Below are 21,829 nucleotides of genomic sequence, written 5' to 3'. Positions count from 1 at the left end.
GTATGTTGAATTTATTGTATTATCAATACAAGGATGGATGGTATATTGATCTCTTTTCTAGTATAGTTTTAGGTCGAACGAGAGACAAACCTATAGGAATTGTGATATAGAATTCAAATAATAAAGCTCTATTGCTTAATTTAACATATATGCTTCTTATCTCAAGTTTTCTAGTGCCTTCTTGTTTATCCACTAACATGTTTTTGTGTTTCATTCTATATTGCAATGGATATTATCTATGGGTTATTAGAGGTGATGGAGGAATGGGAGCACGAGAAATTCATTGTTCAATTTGCAATTATTTTGTTCTTTCTCAAAGGGACTTATATTTATATTGTTATGCTCAGGTGTACCTTGACGGATTCTGTTTCCATTTTCAGAGAGTTTGAGCCAATGGTTTGTATAGTGATGGTTATAAGAGTAGAGCTCCCTAACTAATTTTTTATCTAGCTGTCCTTTCTCAAACACAAAATTTTATTTTTGAAGGGTGGGGGATGTTGGGTGTGGGTGTTAATTAGGCAAAATTGCTGAACTTTTGATTATCCATTCAACTGGTTAGTAATCAAGATGCTTGCTTGTTAGATTTGTGATGTGACAGTCAATGCATTATGGTTTTTGTTGGTGTAGTACCATCCTACATTATGCACTTATTAAGATTTTTTTCCATTCTAAACTTTCTTTTTGTTTGCCCCTTTTTGACTTGCATTAGCTTATCCATTTCTTTAACAAAAAATTTATGTTTGATGTATTGACCAATGCAAATTAAGGGTATGTGGTATGTACTTGTGTAAAAATGTTCGAATTTCTGAGTTTTAGAGCTAAACAGATGTTCTTAATGTGAGACTCCATCCTGAGACCTTGATTGGATTGGTCCGAGGCTGTGAGCGGTGTTTGGATAGGTTTGATTCTTGTGCTGATAACCAAATCTGTATGAGCTTTGTTATCATATTGAACCCTTACTAAGCTTAATCTTTGTCTTTTTATTTTCTTATCTTTAAATTTGTTTAAGTCAGAAAGTTACTGGTATTTCAGTTGTATTTGTTATGATTTTCTTTCCTCCTTTGACATGGTTACTAATTTTGTGAATTGAACAATGAATATGCAATCTTGATAGGGAAGATTTGACTATGTTTCTTCAACCATTAATGTTTTGTATAGAATAATTATTGAAAGAAAACATCATGATTGAAGGTTGGTTCTTGTTTTTCCATGTCTGCCCAACTTGTCTATTTTGGTTGTGTAATTTGTTAATGGTATGAGATTTCTGATTGTTTTAGAGAGTGCAAGGAAAATGCTTTGGAAAACTGGATTGATTACTCTTTGAGTGATTCATAATTGGAAATAGAGTTTGACAGTGTGTGATAGAGGGAATGCTGGTAACATTCTTTTTTACCAATCTCTTTAAAGTTTTCCATAATAAAGATTCATAATTACTAAAAGTATGCTTATAGAAATGATATAGACCTAAACGTAATTGACTAAAAGCTGAGGGTGGGTTAAAGAAAGCAGAGATTTGTTTTACTGGGACTGGCTAAGTGAAAAAAGTGAAAATGTTCACATTAAACCACGGGAGAGAAATGAGAAGCACCTATCCTTGTCGGATTTTGTGGGAACCAATCCATTAAGCAAGTTGTATAATTATGAAGTGGTACAGATACCCCCCAAAGTCTATATCAGAAAATGACCTCAATTAAGCAAGGTTTTATTCCACTCAAAGCAAATCTTAACCCGACATTTTTTTTAACTTTTTAATTATATTTTAGCAAAATTAGGAGATAAGTTAATTCCATAGTATGTGTTGTCATCCATTTAAATGGATTGAATCCACTGGGAAGATGTCAAAACTCAAAACAGAAGGACTCTGAATTTATATCATAATAGATGATTCTTTCAGTGATCAACAATGCTTCACCGTCTTGTCTTATAGAAAAAAGAAAAAAGAATCAAGAATTGAATAAGTCTCCAGCGACTAATTGGTAATTACAATGCCAGAGGTTTGTGTTGTTTGTTTGCTAAGAAAGTAACTGAAATTTTCATGGCTGAACTGAACCCGAACAAACACTTGGCTGAATTAGTTGCCTGCATCAACATGCGCCCTCCATCTTCTGCAACTCTTTACACCCCTTTTTATTCTTCTCCAAAGCATCTCAACTTTACGTTTATTTTTATTTTCCCTCCATATTTTGTCTATTTCTTTCATTCCCCATCCATTCTTATTCATACAAATGCCTAATTCTATACCAAAGGAGATTTATGAAAGCCTCAAGTATTGGGTCACCCACCAAAAATATAAAAGTTCTAGACACGCTCTTGCAAAAACTGCCAAGGCATACAAATGTCAACTCTAAAGCCCATCACCACCGTCCAATCTCCCAGTGATCAATCACACCCTGGAGTACACACCTGATTAATACCAAATCCCCTCAACTTCTCTTATACTCTAAAGCACCATAACATCTGTTCACATCTCTTATAAAAACCATACTCTATCCCCTCATCTCTTCTCAACTCCCCCTCCCACCTCTCCTTTCCCTCGCCGAAAAAACCACCTATCTCCGGCGGCTTCACCGCCATTACCACCGCCACCAATCAAAAAAACCAACCCGGAACCAGCAACGCCCTCAAAATCATCAAAATGGCTTCCATGTTAACATTTAGCTCCACCTCCAAAACTTTCTGTACAAAAAAGGAACATTAAGTCCGCACCTTTACTATCCAAACGCGTAAAAGACGTTAAAACAAATGGTGTTTGTGTACACTGGCGTGCTCTACTCGTCGTTTGTGGGGAGAGTCGGGTTGCAGCGAGAGAAGGGAACGTTTCGATGCTTTCGTTTGGGATAATCCTCAGCCGGCAACACACGTGGCGAATAACGATTCGTCTCAGGTTTTGTCTGCAATGCTTCCCTTTGTTGTTGCGGCCACTGCTGTTGCTGCTCTCGCTCAACCTTCAACTTTTACTTGGTGGGTTGTTTTTTGTTTTTTGTTTATGTTTTACTCTATGCTCAATTTTGGGTTTAAATAATATCAGGACTCGGGTTTGAGGTTTTTATTTTTATTTTTTTTATTTAAATATTATTATTTTTACTGTTCCGGGTTATTCTTTTAGTATTAAATGCTATTAAAAAACTTAATTTTTTTTAAGAGAATGCAAATATTTTTAAATCCAGGTTGTGGCTCTTATTTGACATTTTGGGTATGCGGTTGTGTCGTTTGGCTCTCAAAGCTAAATTTTATTACTTTAGTAGAAATTAGTTAATCTCTTCTGTGAGGGAAGTGGATTTGGGAATTGGATGAAGATAAAAGTTACTTGCCAATTTACAGATGATGATGATCATTGAAGTTGCCTTTGAGAATCTGGCTGTTGTTTGTGTTTGATTTAAGACAAACTGTTTTTATTTTTATTTTTTGACTGATAATAACATGGCATACCAATTAGTTGTTTACATGAGCATGCTATAAACTCTGAATCTAAAACTTTTGCAGGGTGTCCAAGGAATTATATGCCCCTGCTTTAGGTGGGATCATGTTGTCTATTGGAATTAGACTTTCCATTGATGATTTTGCTCTTGCATTTAAAAGGTATATGATTTTCTTCTTGTGTTGTATAGGGTTCATTTTTTAGTATTAATTATTTGTCAGATTTTGAATCTGTTCACAAGTATCTTTGTTTTTCTGATCTGATGCAGACCTTTACCATTGTCTGTGGGGTTAGTACGCAGTATGTGCTCACAGTTCTTGGAGTGCTAATTGCATGGGCATTTGGAATGCCCCAGATTTTCTATGCGGGTTTTGTTCTCACCTGTTGTGTTGCAGGGGCTCAGCTATCCAGCTATGCTAGCTTTTTGAGCAAAGGAGATGTGGCCTTAAGCATTCTCCTCACCAGCTGTACAACCATTGCTTCGGTTATATTTACCCCTATTTTAACTGGCCTTTTTATTGTGTCGTTGTGCCTGTTGATGCCATTGCCATGTCAAAGTCAATATTGCAGTGATGAGCGCTTTAAAAGTGGAAATATACGGTTATCAGGTTCATTGATTTTGATCTGCAAATTTCATATTTGTTGTCTTTGGTGTCTCTTTGCAGGTTGTCTTAGTCCAGTCACTCTTGGCCTTGTGCTCTACTTACGCAAACCAGTTGTGACTTTTCTTCGACCTGTGATGCCATTTGTTGCTATGATATGTACCTCACTGTGCATTGGCAGTCCTCTTGCAATCAATCGGAGTCAAATTCTATCGCAGAGGGTCTGCAGTTGATTCTTCCAGTCTTGGCATTTCATGCAGTGGCATTTGCTGCAGGTTATTGGATCTCGAAAATTCCAGCTTTGAGGTAATTTTTTTCTCTATTCAGTGTAATGTTTTAACTTGATGTGAGAAATTTGAAGAAAATCAGTCCCCCGTTGCCATTGCCTTTTGTCAACTTTGTTTTGCTGCTAGTTGTTTCCAGTCACTGATGTGCTACCTTAAAGAACAAAGTGCCTTTGATGCTGGTTGTTTTTTTAGATCCATACGCCAGTAAAGTCTGGTGATAGCTCTTTCAGACTAATGCTTGTAAGTGGACTTAGTCTGGAGCCTGATATATCCATTAGTAATCTTGGGATTATGTTCAGTGGTCATAGAAATGTTAAAGACTTGAGAGCTCTACTAAGATAGTAGATTTTGGACATGGCTTTGACCTTTGCTATATTTTGCTCCTAGGTAGGGGAGATTTGATTTGATGCCATTCTATCGTGCTGAAACAAATACAAGCATATTTGGAAATGATTATAACGCAATCTGCTAATTTTACACCATTGTTTGGGAACATTCAGAATATTAAGAAAGTTTTACTTAACTTCCCTTCTTTTTTCTGTCTGTTTATTAGAATTTGACAGGTGTTAAGGGCATGGTTATCTGAAGCATTAACATTTGGAAACTATAAACTTTGATCTGAGTTCTCTGATTTTATGACAATAGTGCATCGATTATACTCTTTCTGTATTAATCATATTCTAACCTTATTTCATCAGATTTCTGCTTTTACAATCACCATCCAAATCATTGTACAATATTTATTCTTCGGTAATTGTTCCTTCTGGCAATTTCTTTCTTTTGAAGTCTTCTCTTCTGCTTTCCCTATTTGCATTGTGTATGTAAAATGATTTTGACTTGATACTATGTCATTTAATTAGGCAAATTTTTTATAATTCTGGTCTTGTAATTTAGGTAACACCAAACACTGATTAAATTGTTCGTTTAAACTCCCAAGCTTAATTCTCACTCCTACCTTATCTAAATCCTATCTTGTATTTGATGTCTTTTATGATTCTTGCTGTTCTTATTATTTGTCAATTACTTCCCTCTGTTGGAAGTGAATCAAAAGGTGGTCAGTTCAAGTGGTCAAATTCAAGGATAATTTGAATTGTTACCTAAGGAAAGAACGTGTAATATTCAATAGAGAACTGAGACCCCATTAGAACAATTTAAGGATAGAAAATGATATACTGATAAAGAAGTTAATTTTAAGTTACAACTTGTAAGCAAATGTTTGGTAAATTTTGGCCTCTAGCTGTTTCTTCTTTCAAATTGAGTTATCGGCTAAAAGGGGTTTATTTTTTATTTTATTTTATTTTATTTTTTCTCAATTACAGGCAGGAGGAAGAAGTTAGCAGGACAATCTCGTTATGCACCGGAATGCAAAGCTCCACCTTAGCAGGGCTTCTCGCAACCCAGTTCCTTGGGAGCAGTCAAGCAGTTCCACCAGCATGCTCAGTAGTCGCTATGGCTATAATGGGTCTATGCCTTGCTTCTTTCTGGGGAAACGGCTCTCGAATACGTGATCTACCATACTTGCTTGCACCGCATTCAGGATCTTCCACAAATGCTTAATGAACTGATACCAGATGCAGAGATGGTGAAATACTGACATGCACTTGATCTTCTCAACTTTCTTAGTGTTAAGTTACTACTTGTATTGGGGTGTTAATACCATCAGAAAGTGGATACAGCATAGTAAAATAGTATACAGAGAAAATAGGGGCAAGTATAGATAACGGGAAAAATGACTGCCTAGAGATGTAAAGTTAGGAGAGTTATTTACTTCGACTTGCTAGAGCTATGTACATCCAATGTATCTAAATTTAATCATAGTATGGATGTACTTGTGTCTGTTATGTGTGGGTATAGACCTGGCAAAACGGGTATGGACCCGCGGGTCGGTCCGTACCCGGGTAAAAAATATAGGGTATGGGTTCAATAAATTAAACCCGGAAACATTTAAATGAGGCTTATTCTTTGGATGATTAAGAGAGGCAGAACATAATTCAGTTGAAGTGATTTCAGGTGATAACTCTGCAAGATATAATTTTTTCTTTTCAATTTGTATGTTGAATTTATTGTATTATCAATACAAGGATGGATGGTATATTGAGTCTTTTTCTAGTATAAGTTTTAGGTCGAACGGAGACACAAACCTATATGAATTGTGATATAAGAATTCAAATAATAAAGCTCTATTGCTTAATTTAACATATAGCTTCTTATCTCAAGTTTTTAGTGCCTTCTTGTTTAATCCACTAAACTGTTTTGTGTGTTCAATTCTATATGCAATGGATATTATCTATGGGTAATTAGAGGTGATGGAGGAAGGGAGCACGAGAAATTCATTGTTCAATTTGCAATTATTTTGTTCTTTCTCAAAGGGACTTATATTTATATTGTTATGCTCAGGTGTAAACCTTGACGGATTTGTTTCCATTTTCAGAGAGTTTGAGCCAATGGTTTGTATAGTGATGGTTATAAGAGTAGAGCTCCCAACTAATTTTTATCTAGCTGGCCTTTCTCAACACAAAATTTTATTTTTGAAGGGTGGGGAGTGTTGGGTGTGGGGTGTTAATTAGGCAAAATTGCTGAACTTTTGATATACATTCAACTGGTTAGTAATCAAGATGCTTGCTTGTTAGATTTGTGATGTAGCAGTCAGATGCATTATGGTTTTGTTGGTGTAGTACCATCACATATTGCAGCTTATTAAGATTTTTTCCATTCTAAACTTTCTTTTTGTTTTGCCCCTTTTTGACTTGCATTAGCTTATCCATTTCTTTAACAAAAAATTTATGTTTGATGTATTGACCAATGCAAATTAAGGGTAGTGGTATGTACTTGTGTAAAAATGTTCGAATTTTTGAGTTTTAGAGCTAAACAGATGTTCTTAGAGTGAGACCTCATCCGAGACCTTGATTGGATTGGTCCGAGGTGTGAGCGGATGTTTGGAGGTTGTGATTCTTGTGCTGGTACACAAAATCTGTATGAGCTTGTATCATATTGAACCCTTACTAAGCTAATCTTGTCTTTTTATTTTCTTATCTTTAAATTTGTGAAGTCTGAAAGTTACTGGTATTCAGTTGTATTTGTTATGATTTTCTTTCCTCTTTGACAGGTTACTAATTTGTGAAGTGAACAATGAAATATGCAATCTTGATAGGGAAGATTTGACTATGTTTCTTCAACCATTAATGTTTTGTATAGAAATTATTGAAAGAAACATCATGATTGAAGGAGTTGGTTCTTGTTTTTCCATGTCTGCCCAACTTGTCTATTTTGGTTGTGTAATTTGTTAATGTATGGAGATTTCTGATTGTTTTAGAGATGTGCAAGGAAATGCTTTGGAAAACTGGATTGATACTCTTTGATGATTCATAATTGGAAATAGAGTTTGACACGTGTGTGATAGAGGGAATGCTGGTAACATTCTTTTACCAATCTCTTTAAAGTTTCCATAATAAAAAGATTCATAATTACTAAAAGTATGTTATAGAAATGATATAGGACCTAAACGTAATTGACTAAAGCTGAGGGTGGGTTAAAGAAAGCAGAGATTTTGTTTGACTGGGACTGGCTAAAGTGAAAAAAGTGAAAATGTTTCACATTAAACCCACGGGGAGGAAATGAGAAGCACTTCCTTGTCGGATATTTGTGGGAACCAATCCATTAGCAAGTTGTATAATTATGAAGGGTACAGATACCCCCAAAGTCTATATCAGAAAATGACCTCAATTAAAGCAAGGTTTTATTCCACTCAAAGCAAATCTAACCCGACATTTTTTTTAACTTTTTTAAATTATATTTAGCAAATTAGGGAGAAAGTTAATTCCAATAGATGTGTTGTCATCATTTAAAATGGATTGAATCCACTTGGAAGATGTCAAAACTCAAAACGAAGGAATCTTGAATTTATATCAGATAATAGATGAGTCTTTCAGTGATCAACAAGTGCTTCACCGTCTTGTCTTATAGAAAAAAGAAAAAAGAATCAAGAATTGAATAAGTCTCCAGCGACTAATTGGTAATTACAATGCCAGAGGTTTGTGTTGTTTGTTTGCTAAGAAAGTAACTGAAATTTTCATGGCTGAACTGAACCCGAACAAACACTTGGCTGAATTAGTTGCCATGCATCAACATGCAGCCCTCCATCTTCGCAACTCTTACACCCGTTTATTCTTCTCAAAGCATCTCAACTTTACGTTATTTTTATTTTCCCTCCATATTTTGTCTATTTCTTTCATTCCCCACCATTCTTATTCATACAAAGTGCCTAATTCTATACCAAAGGAGATTTATGAAGCCTCAAGTATTGGGTCACCCACCAAAAATATAAAAGTTCATAGACACGCTCTTGCAAAAACTGCCAAGTGCATACAAATGTCAACTCTAAAGCCCATCACCACCGTCCAATCTCCCAGTGATCAAATCACAACCCTTGGAGTACACCTGATTAATACCAATCCCATAACCTCTCTATACTCTAAAGCACCATCAATCTGTTCACATCTCTTATAAAAACCATACTCTATCCCCTCACTCTTCTCAACTCCACCTCCCACCTCTCCTTTCCCTCGCCGGAAAACCACCTATCTCCGGGGCTTCACCGCCATTACCACCGCCACCAATCAAAAAAACCACCCGGAACCAGCAACGCCCTCAAAATCATCAAAATGGCTTCCATGTTAACATTTATAGCTCCACTCCAAAACTTTCTGTACAAAAAAGGAACATTAAGTCCGCACCTTTACTATCCAAACGCGTAAAGAACGTTAAAACAAATGGTGGGTTGTGTACACTGGCGTGCTCTACGTCGTCGTTTGTGGGGAGAGTCGGGTTGCAGCGAAGAGAAGGGAACGTTTCGAGCTTTCGTTTGGGATAAATCCTCAGCGGCAACACACGTGGGAATAAAAGTCGTCTCAGGTTTTGTCTGCAATGCTTCCCTTTGTTGTTGCGGCCACTGCTGTTGCTGCTCTCGCTCACTTCAATTTTACTTGGTGGGTTGTTTTTGTTTTTTTGTTATGTTTTACTCTAGCTCAATTTGGGGTTAAATAATATCAGGACGTGGTTGAGGTTTTTATTTTTATTTTTTATTTTAAAATATTATTTTTACTTGTCCGAGGTTATTCTTTTAGTATAAATGCTATTAAAATACTTATTTTTTTTAAGAGAATGCAAATATTTTAAATCCAAGTTGTGGCTCTTATTTGAAATTTGGGTAATGCGGTTGTGTCGTTTGGCTCTCAAAGCTAAATTTATTACTTTAGTAGAAATTAGTTATCTCTTCTGTGGGGAAGTGGATTTGGGAATTGGGATGAAGATAAAAAGTTACTTGCCAATTTACAGATGATGATGATCATTGAAGTTGCCTTTGAGAATCTGGCTGTTGTTTGTGTGATTTAAGACAAACTGTTTTTATTTTTATTTTTTGACTGATAAACATGGCATACCAATTAGTTGTTACATGAGCTGCTATAAACTGAATCTAAAACTTTTGCAGGGTGTCCAAGGAATTATATGCCCCTGTTTAGGTGGGTCATGTTGTCTATTGGATTAGACTTTCCATTGATTATTTGCTCTGCATTTAAAAGGTATATGATTTCTTTCTTGGTGTTTATAGGGTTCATTTTAGTATTAATTATTTGTCAGATTTTGAATCTGTCACAAGTATCTTTGTTTTTCTGATCTGATGCAGACTTACCATTGTCTGTGGGGTTAGTAGCGCAGTATGTGCTCAAACCGGTTCTTGGAGTGCTAATTGCATGGGCATTTGGAATGCCCAGATTTTCTATGCGGGTTTTGTTCTCAACTGTTGTGTTGCAGGGGCTCAGCTATCCAGCTATGCTAGCTTTTTGAGCAAAGGAGATGTGGCCTTAAGCATTCTCCTCACCAGCTGTACAACCATTGCTTCGGTTATATTTACCCCATTTTAACTGGCCTTCTTATTGGGTCTGTGTGCCTGTTGAGCCATTGCCATGTCAAAGTCAATATTGCAGGTGATGAGCGCTTTAAAAGATGGAAATATACGGTTAACAGGTCATTGAATTTTGATCTGCAAATTTCATATTGGGTCTTGGTGTCTCTTTGCAGGTTGTCTTAGTTCCAGTCACTTTGGCCTTGTGTCAATACTTCGAAAACCAGTTGTGACTTTTCTCGACCTGTGATGCCATTTGTTGCTATGATATGTACCTCACTGTGCATTGGCAGTCCTCTTGCAATCAATCGGAGTCAAATTCTACGACAGAGGGTCTGCAGTTGATTCTTCAGTCTTGGCATTCATTAGTGGCATTGCTGCAGGTTATTGGATCTCGAAAATTCCAGCTTTGAGGTAATTTTTTCTCTATTCAGTGTAATGTTTTAAATGATGGTGGAGAAATTTGAAGAAAATCAGTCCCGTTGCCATTGCCTTTTGTCAACTTTGTTTTTGCTAGTTGTTCCAGTCACTGATGTGCTACTTAAAGAACAAAGTGCCTTGATGACTGGTTGTTTAGAAAATTTAAGGTTAAATTATAGATTAAGTTTTTTTCTTCACTTTGTCGGACAAAATTAATACATTTTATATTTGTATTATTTTATTTTGAAAATTTAAGTTTAAATTATAGATTAAGATTTAGGAAGATAAAGTTTCTATTGGGACCACAAATTGTATCAATTTTTTTTTTTTTTTATTTGTGATGATATATTGAAGTTAAAGGAAGCAAGAATATATTTTTTAAAATTATTTTGGAGTTGGCCTTGGGATCATTAACATGTATGGGTCGATTTTGTGTTTTTTTTTTTTACAGAGAAGATGGGTTCTTGGGACCATATTGTTTTATCCATTTTTATATTTGTTATAAAAAAGTGTTTGATTCAAATAAGAGTTAACATTAATTGTTTTACAAGTGTTATGAAAAAGTAGATTTAATTATACAAGTGTTTGGTTATTTAAATAGATTTTTAACACATATCAATTCAATTTTAGCCAATGTATATAATATAGGATCCATTTCAATTCAATTTCTATTATTTTATAAAGTATAAATATATTAATTAATGAAAATTTTATAAATATAAAATTTATATTTATTTTAATTCAAACTTGTATTGATTTTTTTAATTTTGACAGCGTCATCCCTCCCCAACTTTAGGTGTAGGACATGATAAGCTTGAAAATGTATGCTAAACTTGTAGCCTAGCCTTGTGACAAAACACAACAGATGTTAATAAATGTAAAACTAAAATTATTAATGGAAATATAGTGAATGATTGCATATGAACATAATGAGCATAAAAATTGAACGAAAAAGAATGTGGACACTATTGTCGCAAAATTACAACAACTATTGCAATAAAACAAATCCTATTTTACTACAAATTTAATTAATTAAAATGAAGACAAAATCATAACAATAATCACGCCACCAACATTTCCCTTGCTTCACATGCCTTGTCCCTTCTACACAATTATTTTCAGGAGGAGATAAATTCCTTTTTAGTCCTTGTGGTTTCATTTTACTGCATTTTAATCCAGTCATTTCAAATATTATTTTTGTAGATCTAGCTTTCGTATGTATTATCTATAACACCTCATTCTTTCTGGATCCATCTATGCTATAGTATGGACTATAGAGATCTGATCACTACTTTCCCATCAAGCATCATAGTTTGGTCTGAAAATACGTTTTATTTATTTTTTATTTTTTAATTTCACTTTTTTGTGTTATTTTCCGGTATATGTGTGTCCTCAAATATAATAATTTAATAATAAAGATAAACGTAGAAAGTCTAGTTAAATTTTGACCCACGTGACAAAAACTCACGTAAAATTACCATAGCACCCATACCAATTCCACGTGCCCATCTGCATTCAGATCTGCCCACTGGAACGAAGTTGTGGCAAACACATCTGACCCAAACCCAGCAAGAAAGCGGACCCCACAGTCTCCACCAATAATTGATAATTCGCCTAATCCTCTCTGTACTCAAGCTGGCACCACTGTCTCCTTCTTCTTCCCTAAATCCTTAAACCCTAACAGACATTCACAAATTTTTCATTTCAATTCATTTCTTATTCTTCATTCTTTTGTTTCAATAACCAACTTTTTTATTTTTTTTCAATTACTCCCTTCCCCGCCCCCAAGTTATGTTTCTCCCCCTTCTCCTACTGTCCTTTCTTACTCTCTCAATGGCCACTGCCACTGCCGCCGACGACGAATCAATCTACCAGATCCTCAAGGCCCACGAGCTCCCCATGGGCCTGCTCCCCAAAGGGATCAGCCAATTCAGCTTCGACAGTAGGGGGCGTTTCGAGGTCTTCTTGGATCAAGCGTGCAATGCCAAATTCGAAAGCGAATTGCACTATGATAGGAACGTTTCCGGCACTTTAAGCTACGGTCAGATCGGGTCGTTGTCGGGTATTTCCGCCCAGGAGTTGTTCTTGTGGTTCCCCGTTAAGGGGATTCGGGTCGATATCCCGAGTTCGGGTCTTATTTATTTTGACGTTGGTGTTGTTTTTAAGCAGTTCTCGTTGTCTTTGTTTGAAACGCCCAGAGATTGTATGGCTGTGCGGTCGGATAATGATGGTTTTGTTCGGGATGGGAAGCTTATTGCTCAAGCTCTGTTAAAGGTTTAAATTTGTTTAGTTTGTTTGTTTGAATATTTTTGAAAACAAAAACCAATAACGAAATGTCACCAGAAGGTGCCCTTAATATCTAAAGTATTAAACTTTTGGTCTGCAGCTTGATCAAGAAACTGTTGCAAGGGATGTTATTTAGATGATGGTGGAGAGAGTGATTGACATTTTGCACAGTAGCTCAATCAGCTAGCCATGGGTTCTCCGTTTCCCATTGTAAAAAAGAAAGCGGTTAGAGGCTGCTTTAGCAGATTCTATGCTTCAATTTTGTGTGGTTGCTTGCATTTTCTTATCCATAGATCCGAAGTTGCAGACTAGTTAAGCCAGCTCTTGTCTATGCGAGGAGGCCAGTGAATTTGAGAGAGAAAATTGAAATGAGGCTTATTCTTTGGATGATTAAGAGAGGCAGAACATAATTCAGTTGAAGTGATTTCAGGTGATAACTCTGCAAGATATAATTTTTTTCTTTTCAATTTTGTATGTTGAATTTATTGTATTATCAATACAAGGATGGATGGTATATTGAGTCTCTTTTTCTAGTATAAGTTTTAGGTCGAACGAGAGACACAAACTTATATGAATTGTGATATAAGAATTCAAATAATAAAGCTTTATTGCTTAATTTAACATATATGCTTCTTATCTCAAGTTTTCTAGTGCTTTCTTGTTTAACCCACTAACATGTTTTTGTGTTTCAATTCTATATTGCAATGGATATTATCTAATGGGTTAATTAGAGGTGATGGAGGAATGGGAGCACGAGAAATTCATTGTTCAATTTGCAATTATTTTGTTCTTTCTCAAAGGGACTTATATTTATATTGTTATGCTCAGGTGTAAACCTTGACGGATTCTGTTTCCATTTTCAGAGAGTTTGAGCCAATGGTTTGTATAGTGATGGTTATAAGAGTAGAGTTCCCTAACGAATTTTTTATCTAGCTGTCCTTTCTCAAACACAAAATTTTATTTTTGAAGGGTGGGGGATGTTGGGTGTGGGGTGTTAATTAGGCAAAATTGCTGAACTTTTGATTATCCATTCAACTGGTTAGTAATCAAGATGCTTGCTTGTTAGATTTGTGATGTAGCAGTCAGATGCATTATGGTTTTTGTTGGTGTAGTACCATCCTACATTATGCAGCTTATTAAGATTTTTTTCCATTCTAAACTTTCTTTTTGTTTTGCCCCTTTTTGACTTTCATTAGCTTATCCATTTCTTTAACAAAAAATTTATGTTTTATGTATTGATCAATGCAAATTAAGGGTATGTGGTATGTACTTGTGTAAAAATGTTCGAATTTCTGAGTTTTAGAGCTAAACTAGATGTTCTTAGATGTGAGACTCCATCCTGAGACCTTGATTGGATTGGTCCGAGGCTGTGAGCGGATGTTTGGATAGGTTGTGATTCTTGTGCTGATAACCAAAATCTGTATGAGCTTTTGTTATCATATTGAACCCCTTACTAAGCTTAATCTTTGTCTTTTTATTTTCTTATCTTTAAATTTTGTTAAGTCTAGAAAGTTACTGGTATTTCAGTTGTATTTGTTATGATTTTCTTTCCTCCTTTGACATGGTTACTAATTTTGTGAAGTGAACAATGAAATATGCAATCTTGATAGGGAAGATTTGACTGTGTTTCTTCAACCATTAATGTTTTGTATAGAATAATTATTGAAAGAAAACATCATGATTGAAGGAGTTGGTTCTTGTTTTTCCATGTCTGCCCAACTTGTCTATTTTGGTTGTGTAATTTGTTAATGGTATGGAGATTTCTGATTGTTTTAGAGATGTGCAAGGAAAATGCTTTGGAAAACTGGATTGATTACTCTTTGAGTGATTCATAATTGGATATAGAGTTTGACAGTGTGTGATAGAGGGAATGCTGGTAACATTCTTTTTTACCAATCTCTTTAAAGTTTTCCATAATAAAAAGATTCATAATTACTAAAAGTATGCTTATAGAAATGATATAGGACCTAAACGTAATTGACTAAAAGCTGAGGGTGGGTTAAAGAAAGCAGAGATTTTGTTTGACTGGGACTGGCTAAAGTGAAAAAAGTGAAAATGTTTCACATTAAACCCACGGGGAGAGAAATGAGAAGCACCTATCCTTGTCGGATATTTGTGGGAACCAATCCATTAAGCAAGTTGTATAATTATGAAGTGATACAGATACCCCCCAAAGTCTATATCAGAAAATGACCTCAATTAAAGCAAGGTTTTTATTCCACTCAAAGCAAATCTTAACCAGACATTTTTTTTTTAACTTTTTTAAATTATATTTAGCAAAATTAGGGAGATAAGTTAATTCCAATAGTATGTGTTGTCATCCATTTAAAATGGATTGAATCCACTTGGAAGATGTCAAAACTCAAAACAGAAGGAATCTTGAATTTATATCAGATAATAGATGAGTCTTTCAGTGATCAACAAGTGCTTCACCGTCTTGTCTTATAGAAAAAAGAAAAAAGAATCAAGAATTGAATAAGTCTCTAAACAATGCACTAATGCCAGGGACCAATTGGTAATTACAATGCCAGAGGTTTGTGTTGTTTGTTTGCTAAGAAAGTAACTGAATTTTCATGGCTGAACTGAACCCGAACAAACACTTGGCTGAATTAGTTACCATGCATCAACATGCAGCCCTCCATCTTCTGCAACTCTTTACACCCCATTTTATTCTTCCCCAAAGCTTCTCAACTTTACGTTTATTTTTATTTTTCCTCCATAGTTTGTCTATTTCTTTCATTCCCCATCCATTCTTATTCATACAAAGTGCCTAATTCTATACCAAAGGAGATTTATGAAAGCCTCAAGTATTTGGGTCACCCACCAAAAATATAAAAGTTCATAGACACGCTCTTGCAAAAACTGCCAAGTGCATACAAATGTCAACTCTAAAGCCCATCACCACCGTCCAATCTCCCAGTGATCAAATCACAACCCTTGGAGTACACCTGATTAATACCAAATCCCCATCAACTTCTCTTATACTCTAAAGCACCATAACATCTGTTCACGTCTCCTATAAAAACCATACTCTATCCCCTCATCTCTTCTCAACTTCCACCTCCCACCTCTCCTTTCCCTCGCCGGAAAACCACCTATCTCCGGCGGCTTCACCGCCATTACCACCGCCACCAATAAAAAAAACCAACCCCGGAACCAGCAACGCCCTCAAAATCATCAAAATGGCTTCCATGTTAACATTTATAGCTCCACCTCCAAAACTTTCTGTACAAAAAAGGAACATTAAGTCCGCACCTTTACTATCCAAACGCGTAAAGAACGTTAAAACAAATGGTGGGTTGTGTACACTGGCGTGCTCTACGTCGTCGTTTGTGGGGAGAGTCGGGTTGCAGCGAAGAGAAGGGAACGTTTCGATGCTTTCGTTTGGGATAAATCCTCAGTCGGCAACACACGTGGCGAATAACGATTCGTCTCAGGTTTTGTCTGCAATGCTTCCCTTTGTTGTTGCTGCCACTGCTGTTGCTGCTCTCGCTCAACCTTCAACTTTTACTTGGTGGGTTGTTTTTTGTTTTTTTTGTTTATGTTTTACTCTATGCTCAATTTTGGGTTTAAATAATATCAGGACTCGGGTTTGAGGTTTTTATTTTTTATTTTTTTATTTTAAATATTATTATTTTTACTTGTCCGAGGTTATTCTTTTAGTATTAAATGCTATTAAAATACTTAATTTTTTTTAAGAGAATGCAAATATTTTTAAATCCAAGTTGTGGCTCTTATTTGACATTTTGGGTAATGCGGTTGTGTCGTTTGGCTCTCAAAGCTAAATTTTATTACTTTAGTAGAAATTAGTTAATCTCTTCTGTGGAGGGAAGTGGATTTGGGAATTGGGATTGAAGATAAAAAGTTACTTGTCAATTTACAGATGATGATGATCATTGAAGTTGCCTTTGAGAATCTGGCTGTTGTTTGTGTTTGATTTAAGACAAACTGTTTTTATTTTTATTTTTTGACTGATAATAACATGGCATACCAATTAGTTGTTTACATGAGCATGCTATAAACTCTGAATCTAAAACTTTTGCAGGGTGTCCAAGGAATTATATGCCCCTGCTTTAGGTGGGATCATGTTGTCTATTGGAATTAGACTTTCCATTGATGATTTTGCTCTTGCATTTAAAAGGTATATGATTTTCTTTCTTGGTGTTGTATAGGGTTCATTTTTTAGTATTAATTATTTGTCAGATTTTGAATCTGTTCACAAGTATCTTTGTTTTTTGATTTGATGCAGACCTTTACCATTGTCTGTTGGGTTAGTAGCGCAGTATGTGCTCAAACCGGTTCTTGGAGTGCTAATTGCATGGGCATTTGGAATGCCCCAGATTTTCTATGCGGGTTTTGTTCTCACCTGTTGTGTTGCAGGGGCTCAGCTATCCAGCTATGCTAGCTTTTTGAGCAAAGGAGATGTGGCCTTAAGCATTCTCCTCACCAGCTGTACAACCATTGCTTCGGTTATATTTACCCCTATTTTAACTGGCCTTCTTATTGGGTCTGTTGTGCCTGTTGATGCCATTGCCATGTCAAAGTCAATATTGCAGGTGATGAGTGCTTTAAAAGATGGAAATATACGGTTAATCAGGTTCATTGAATTTTGTTCTGCAAATTTCATATTTGTTGTCTTTGGTGTCTCTTTGCAGGTTGTCTTAGTTCCAGTCACTCTTGGCCTTGTGCTCAATACTTACGCAAAACCAGTTGTGACTTTTCTTCGACCTGTGATGCCATTTGTTGCTATGATATGTACCTCACTGTGCATTGGCAGTCCTCTTGCAATCAATCGGAGTCAAATTCTATCGATAGAGGGTCTGCAGTTGATTCTTCCAGTCTTGGCATTTCATGCAGTGGCATTTGCTGCAGGTTATTGGATCTCAAAAATTCCAGCTTTGAGGTAATTTTTTTCTCTATTCAGTGTAATGTTTTAACTTGATGGTGGAGAAATGAAGAAAATCTGTCCCCCGTTGCCATTGCCTTTTGTCAACTTTGTTTTGCTGCTAGTTGTTTCCAGTCACTGATGTGTTTTTTTAGATCCATACGCCAGTAAAGTCTGGTGATAGCTCTTTCAGACTAATGCTTGTAAGTGGACTTAGTCTGGAGCCTGATATATCCATTAGTAATCTTGGGATTATGTTCAGTGGTCATAGAAATGTTAAAGACTTGAGAGCTCTACTAAGATAGTAGATTTTGGACATGGCTTTGACCTTTGCTATATTTTGCTCCTAGGTAGGGGAGATTTGATTTGATGCCATTCTATCGTGCTGAAACAAATACAAGCATATTTGGAAATGATTATAACGCAATCTGCTAATTTTACACCATTGTTTGGGAACATTCAGAATATTAAGAAAGTTTTACTTAACTTCCCTTCTTTTTTCTGTCTGTTTATTAGAATTTGACAGGTGTTAAGGGCATGGTTATCTGAAGCATTAACATTTGGAAACTATAAACTTTGATCTGAGTTCTCTGATTTTATGACAATAGTGCATCGATTATACTCTTTCTGTATTAATCATATTCTAACCTTATTTCATCAGATTTCTGCTTTTACAATCACCATCCAAATCATTGTACAATATTTATTCTTCGGTAATTGTTCCTTCTGGCAATTTCTTTCTTTTGAAGTCTTCTCTTCTGCTTTCCCTATTTGCATTGTGTATGTAAAATGATTTTGACTTGATACTATGTCATTTAATTAGGCAAATTTTTTATAATTCTGGTCTTGTAATTTAGGTAACACCAAACACTGATTAAATTGTTCGTTTAAACTCCCAAGCTTAATTCTCACTCCTACCTTATCTAAATCCTATCTTGTATTTGATGTCTTTTATGATTCTTGCTGTTCTTATTATTTGTCAATTACTTCCCTCTGTTGGAAGTGAATCAAAAGGTGGTCAGTTCAAGTGGTCAAATTCAAGGATAATTTGAATTGTTACCTAAGGAAAGAACGTGTAATATTCAATAGAGAACTGAGACCCCATTAGAACAATTTAAGGATAGAAAATGATATACTGATAAAGAAGTTAATTTTAAGTTACAACTTGTAAGCAAATGTTTGGTAAATTTTGGCCTCTAGCTGTTTCTTCTTTCAAATTGAGTTATCGGCTAAAAGGGGTTTATTTTTTATTTTATTTTATTTTATTTTTTCTCAATTACAGGCAGGAGGAAGAAGTTAGCAGGACAATCTCGTTATGCACCGGAATGCAAAGCTCCACCTTAGCAGGGCTTCTCGCAACCCAGTTCCTTGGGAGCAGTCAAGCAGTTCCACCAGCATGCTCAGTAGTCGCTATGGCTATAATGGGTCTATGCCTTGCTTCTTTCTGGGGAAACGGCTCTCGAATACGTGATCTACCATACTTGCTTGCACCGCATTCTGGATCTTCCACAAATGCTTAATGAACTGATACCAGATGCAGAGATGGTGAAATACTGACATGCACTTGATCTTCTCAACTTTCTTAGTTTTAAGTTACTACTTGTATTGGGGTGTTAATACCATCAGAAAGTGGATACAGCATAGTAAAATAGTATACAGAGAAAATAGGGGCAAGTATAGATAACGGGAAAAGTGACTGCCTAGAGATGTAAAGTTAGGAGAGTTATTTACTTCAACTTGCTAGAGCTATGTACATCCAATGTATCTAATTTTAGTCGGTGTATAAAAATGGATGTACTTGTGTATGTTATGTTTGGGTATACCTGGCTACTTGTTAACTTCTTTTCCTTGGAGAAGAAGAGCAATGACGGTATCTGAGAACATCGGCCAGCAGCCGTGGTAATATAGAGGATCACTGTTTTAAAACCCGGATCGGACCTTCCGGTTCGATCGGGATCTGACCTTAAATCCGATCCGAGTTGATATAAAACCCGCTAATGAATCGGATAAATAGTATAAACCGAACGGTCTAACCGGCCCACCTGGTAAGCTAGCTCACTATTTAAAAATAAGAAAATCCCTAAATTGATTCTGTTTCTACACAAACTGAACCCTGCCTCTCTGGAATCGCAAAACCACTTCTCAATCTCAACTCCACTCTGAAATCGGAAAACCACTTCTCAATCTTAACTTCACTCTCTGAAATTGACAACGACGACACCTCCCTTGCTCGCAATCATCAATGACGACGCCTCCCTCGCTTAATCTTTGTAAAGGTATTTCCACTGTCTCTAAAACTTTTTCATGTTTGTTGTCCATGCTTAATCGAATCGAAATCAACCCCATCTGCTTCATCTTCTTCTTCCCGATTACAATATGCATGTTTTTAGTGGTTTCTTCTTTATATTCGGTTTCGTTCCCTCCACAGTTGTCTCAGGGCTTCTGTTTTCTCAACTAGGTATTCGCTCGTTTTGGACCTAGATGCCTCATATCCCATAATTTGTAATTGCAATCTTTGAAGGTGGAGACTTGGAGAATGGAGATACGATATTTATATGAAAATTATGACAGTGGTTATTGATGATTATACTTGTTATTATTGATGAAAAAGAAAATTAATAAAGATGTAGCATGTTTGTACTGGATAAGCACATGTAATTTAATTATTTATTTTCGATTCCAATTTCCTTTTGTTTTTTTTTATTTGTATACTAATTTTTTTTTCCCTGGTTTTGGGCTCTGCCATATAGTACTGGACAAATACAAAGGGGAATTAAAAAATGTTGTGGTCTGTTCTGAATTAGTCAACAGCACAGCAATCCTCTGATCCTTAGTTTGACATCTTAAAGTAACCTTTGAAGGTGGCCGCTGTATTCCCAGCAATCTTTTAGTGTATTTTTAACTTGTTCATGGGTTTTCCTTTTAATATGTGACTATCTTTTTAAATTTTGCCATTTAATTTGTAATCGAATGAGCAGAACATCATGTTGGGAACTTCGGATTGTTATTGAATCGTGTTGGGATGGTAAGTAAATTGTTATTAAAAATTTGAATACAGCTGAATTTATAAAAATTTAAAAATCTGGATTTTTTTTTTCATTGCTGATGTCATTATGCTCAGTATGATGACGTCATTAGTTCAACTGGTTGGATCGGTCGACCCGGGATCCGGGCAGCAAAACAGATTGTCTAACGGGTCGGGTTTTAAAACAGTGTAAAGGATACAAGCGTGTGGAAAATTGAAATCTTATCCTCCATATGAACCTTTGGATTATGGTTGAAAAGTTGAGTATTGGATCATCAAACTCTTAAGTTATGGGGATGCATTATCGTTGATGGGGTTTAACATTGATACTTATGTTTACATACTATAGTTGAGAGTCATTAAATTTATTCTCCTCAAAGATCCACAGGAAACCAGTAGCCTGTATTAACTGCAAACAATATGGTTATGGAGCTCACAAAGTTTGGGATATTGAATATTGAATTAGGAAGGCTTAATTGAAATTGGGTTCATGATGGTTTCGGACCTACATTATCTCTTAACCTAAAGTATGAATAATGTTGTTACATGCAATATCCTACAAAGATTAATTTATAATTTTTAGAAGGTGATGTTGGAACAAATCAAATTAAGTGATGTGATGGCATTGTTTTATAGCTTGAATTGTTTAAAAAATCAAATCTTAATGGGAAAGTTTTAATAAATCAGATTAAAAATAAATAGGAAGTTGGATAGGTATTTTTAATTAATTAAAGAAAGAGTTTAGACATAACCAAGAATGGACCACTAAAGAAGCAAAGGAGCGAAATTTAGGGTCAGAAAACTAATATTTGGGATTAATGGAGTGTAAAAAAAGGACTTTCAAGTACTTTCAGGGTATTTTAGTTATTAAGTAGGGGTACAGAGAGATATTTAAAAAAATAAATAATATTACGTTTACATATTTTTATACAAAATAAGGTGACAAAAGATAATTAGATGATTTCAAATTAAATATAAACTTTCATCCAATCATCTTTTGTCAC

General features: G+C 35.5%; 2 protein-coding genes and 2 pseudogenes across 2 annotated transcripts; all 4 read left to right on the top strand.

The window, feature by feature from the left end:
* Positions 1 to 225: 225 nt before the first annotated feature.
* On the top strand, positions 226 to 6,097 carry LOC116121111 (annotated as a pseudogene).
* A 2,231-nt stretch (positions 6,098 to 8,328) lies between these two features.
* Positions 8,329 to 10,627, top strand: LOC116121110 (annotated as a pseudogene).
* A 1,835-nt stretch (positions 10,628 to 12,462) lies between these two features.
* Positions 12,463 to 13,735, top strand: LOC116121109. Its single transcript, XM_031407050.1, has 2 exons — positions 12,463 to 12,903; positions 13,016 to 13,735. Exons 1-2 carry the CDS (start codon positions 12,463 to 12,465, stop codon positions 13,049 to 13,051), a joined length of 477 nt encoding a protein of 158 aa, XP_031262910.1. The 3' UTR covers positions 13,052 to 13,735.
* A 1,588-nt stretch (positions 13,736 to 15,323) lies between these two features.
* LOC116121103 (probable sodium/metabolite cotransporter BASS3, chloroplastic) lies at positions 15,324 to 19,811 on the top strand. Its single transcript, XM_031407043.1, has 5 exons — positions 15,324 to 16,429; positions 16,961 to 17,056; positions 17,165 to 17,471; positions 17,571 to 17,818; positions 19,083 to 19,811. Exons 1-5 carry the CDS (start codon positions 16,098 to 16,100, stop codon positions 19,318 to 19,320), a joined length of 1,221 nt encoding a protein of 406 aa, XP_031262903.1. The 5' UTR covers positions 15,324 to 16,097; the 3' UTR covers positions 19,321 to 19,811.
* The last annotated feature ends 2,018 nt before the right edge of the window (positions 19,812 to 21,829 follow it).

The sequence above is a fragment of the Pistacia vera genome, unplaced genomic scaffold (assembly GCF_008641045.1).
Source record: "Pistacia vera cultivar Batoury unplaced genomic scaffold, PisVer_v2 Contig966, whole genome shotgun sequence".
NCBI lineage: Eukaryota > Viridiplantae > Streptophyta > Magnoliopsida > Sapindales > Anacardiaceae > Pistacia > Pistacia vera.
The sequence above is the reverse complement of the archived record's forward strand: the minus strand, read 5'-3'. Positions and strand labels throughout refer to the sequence as shown.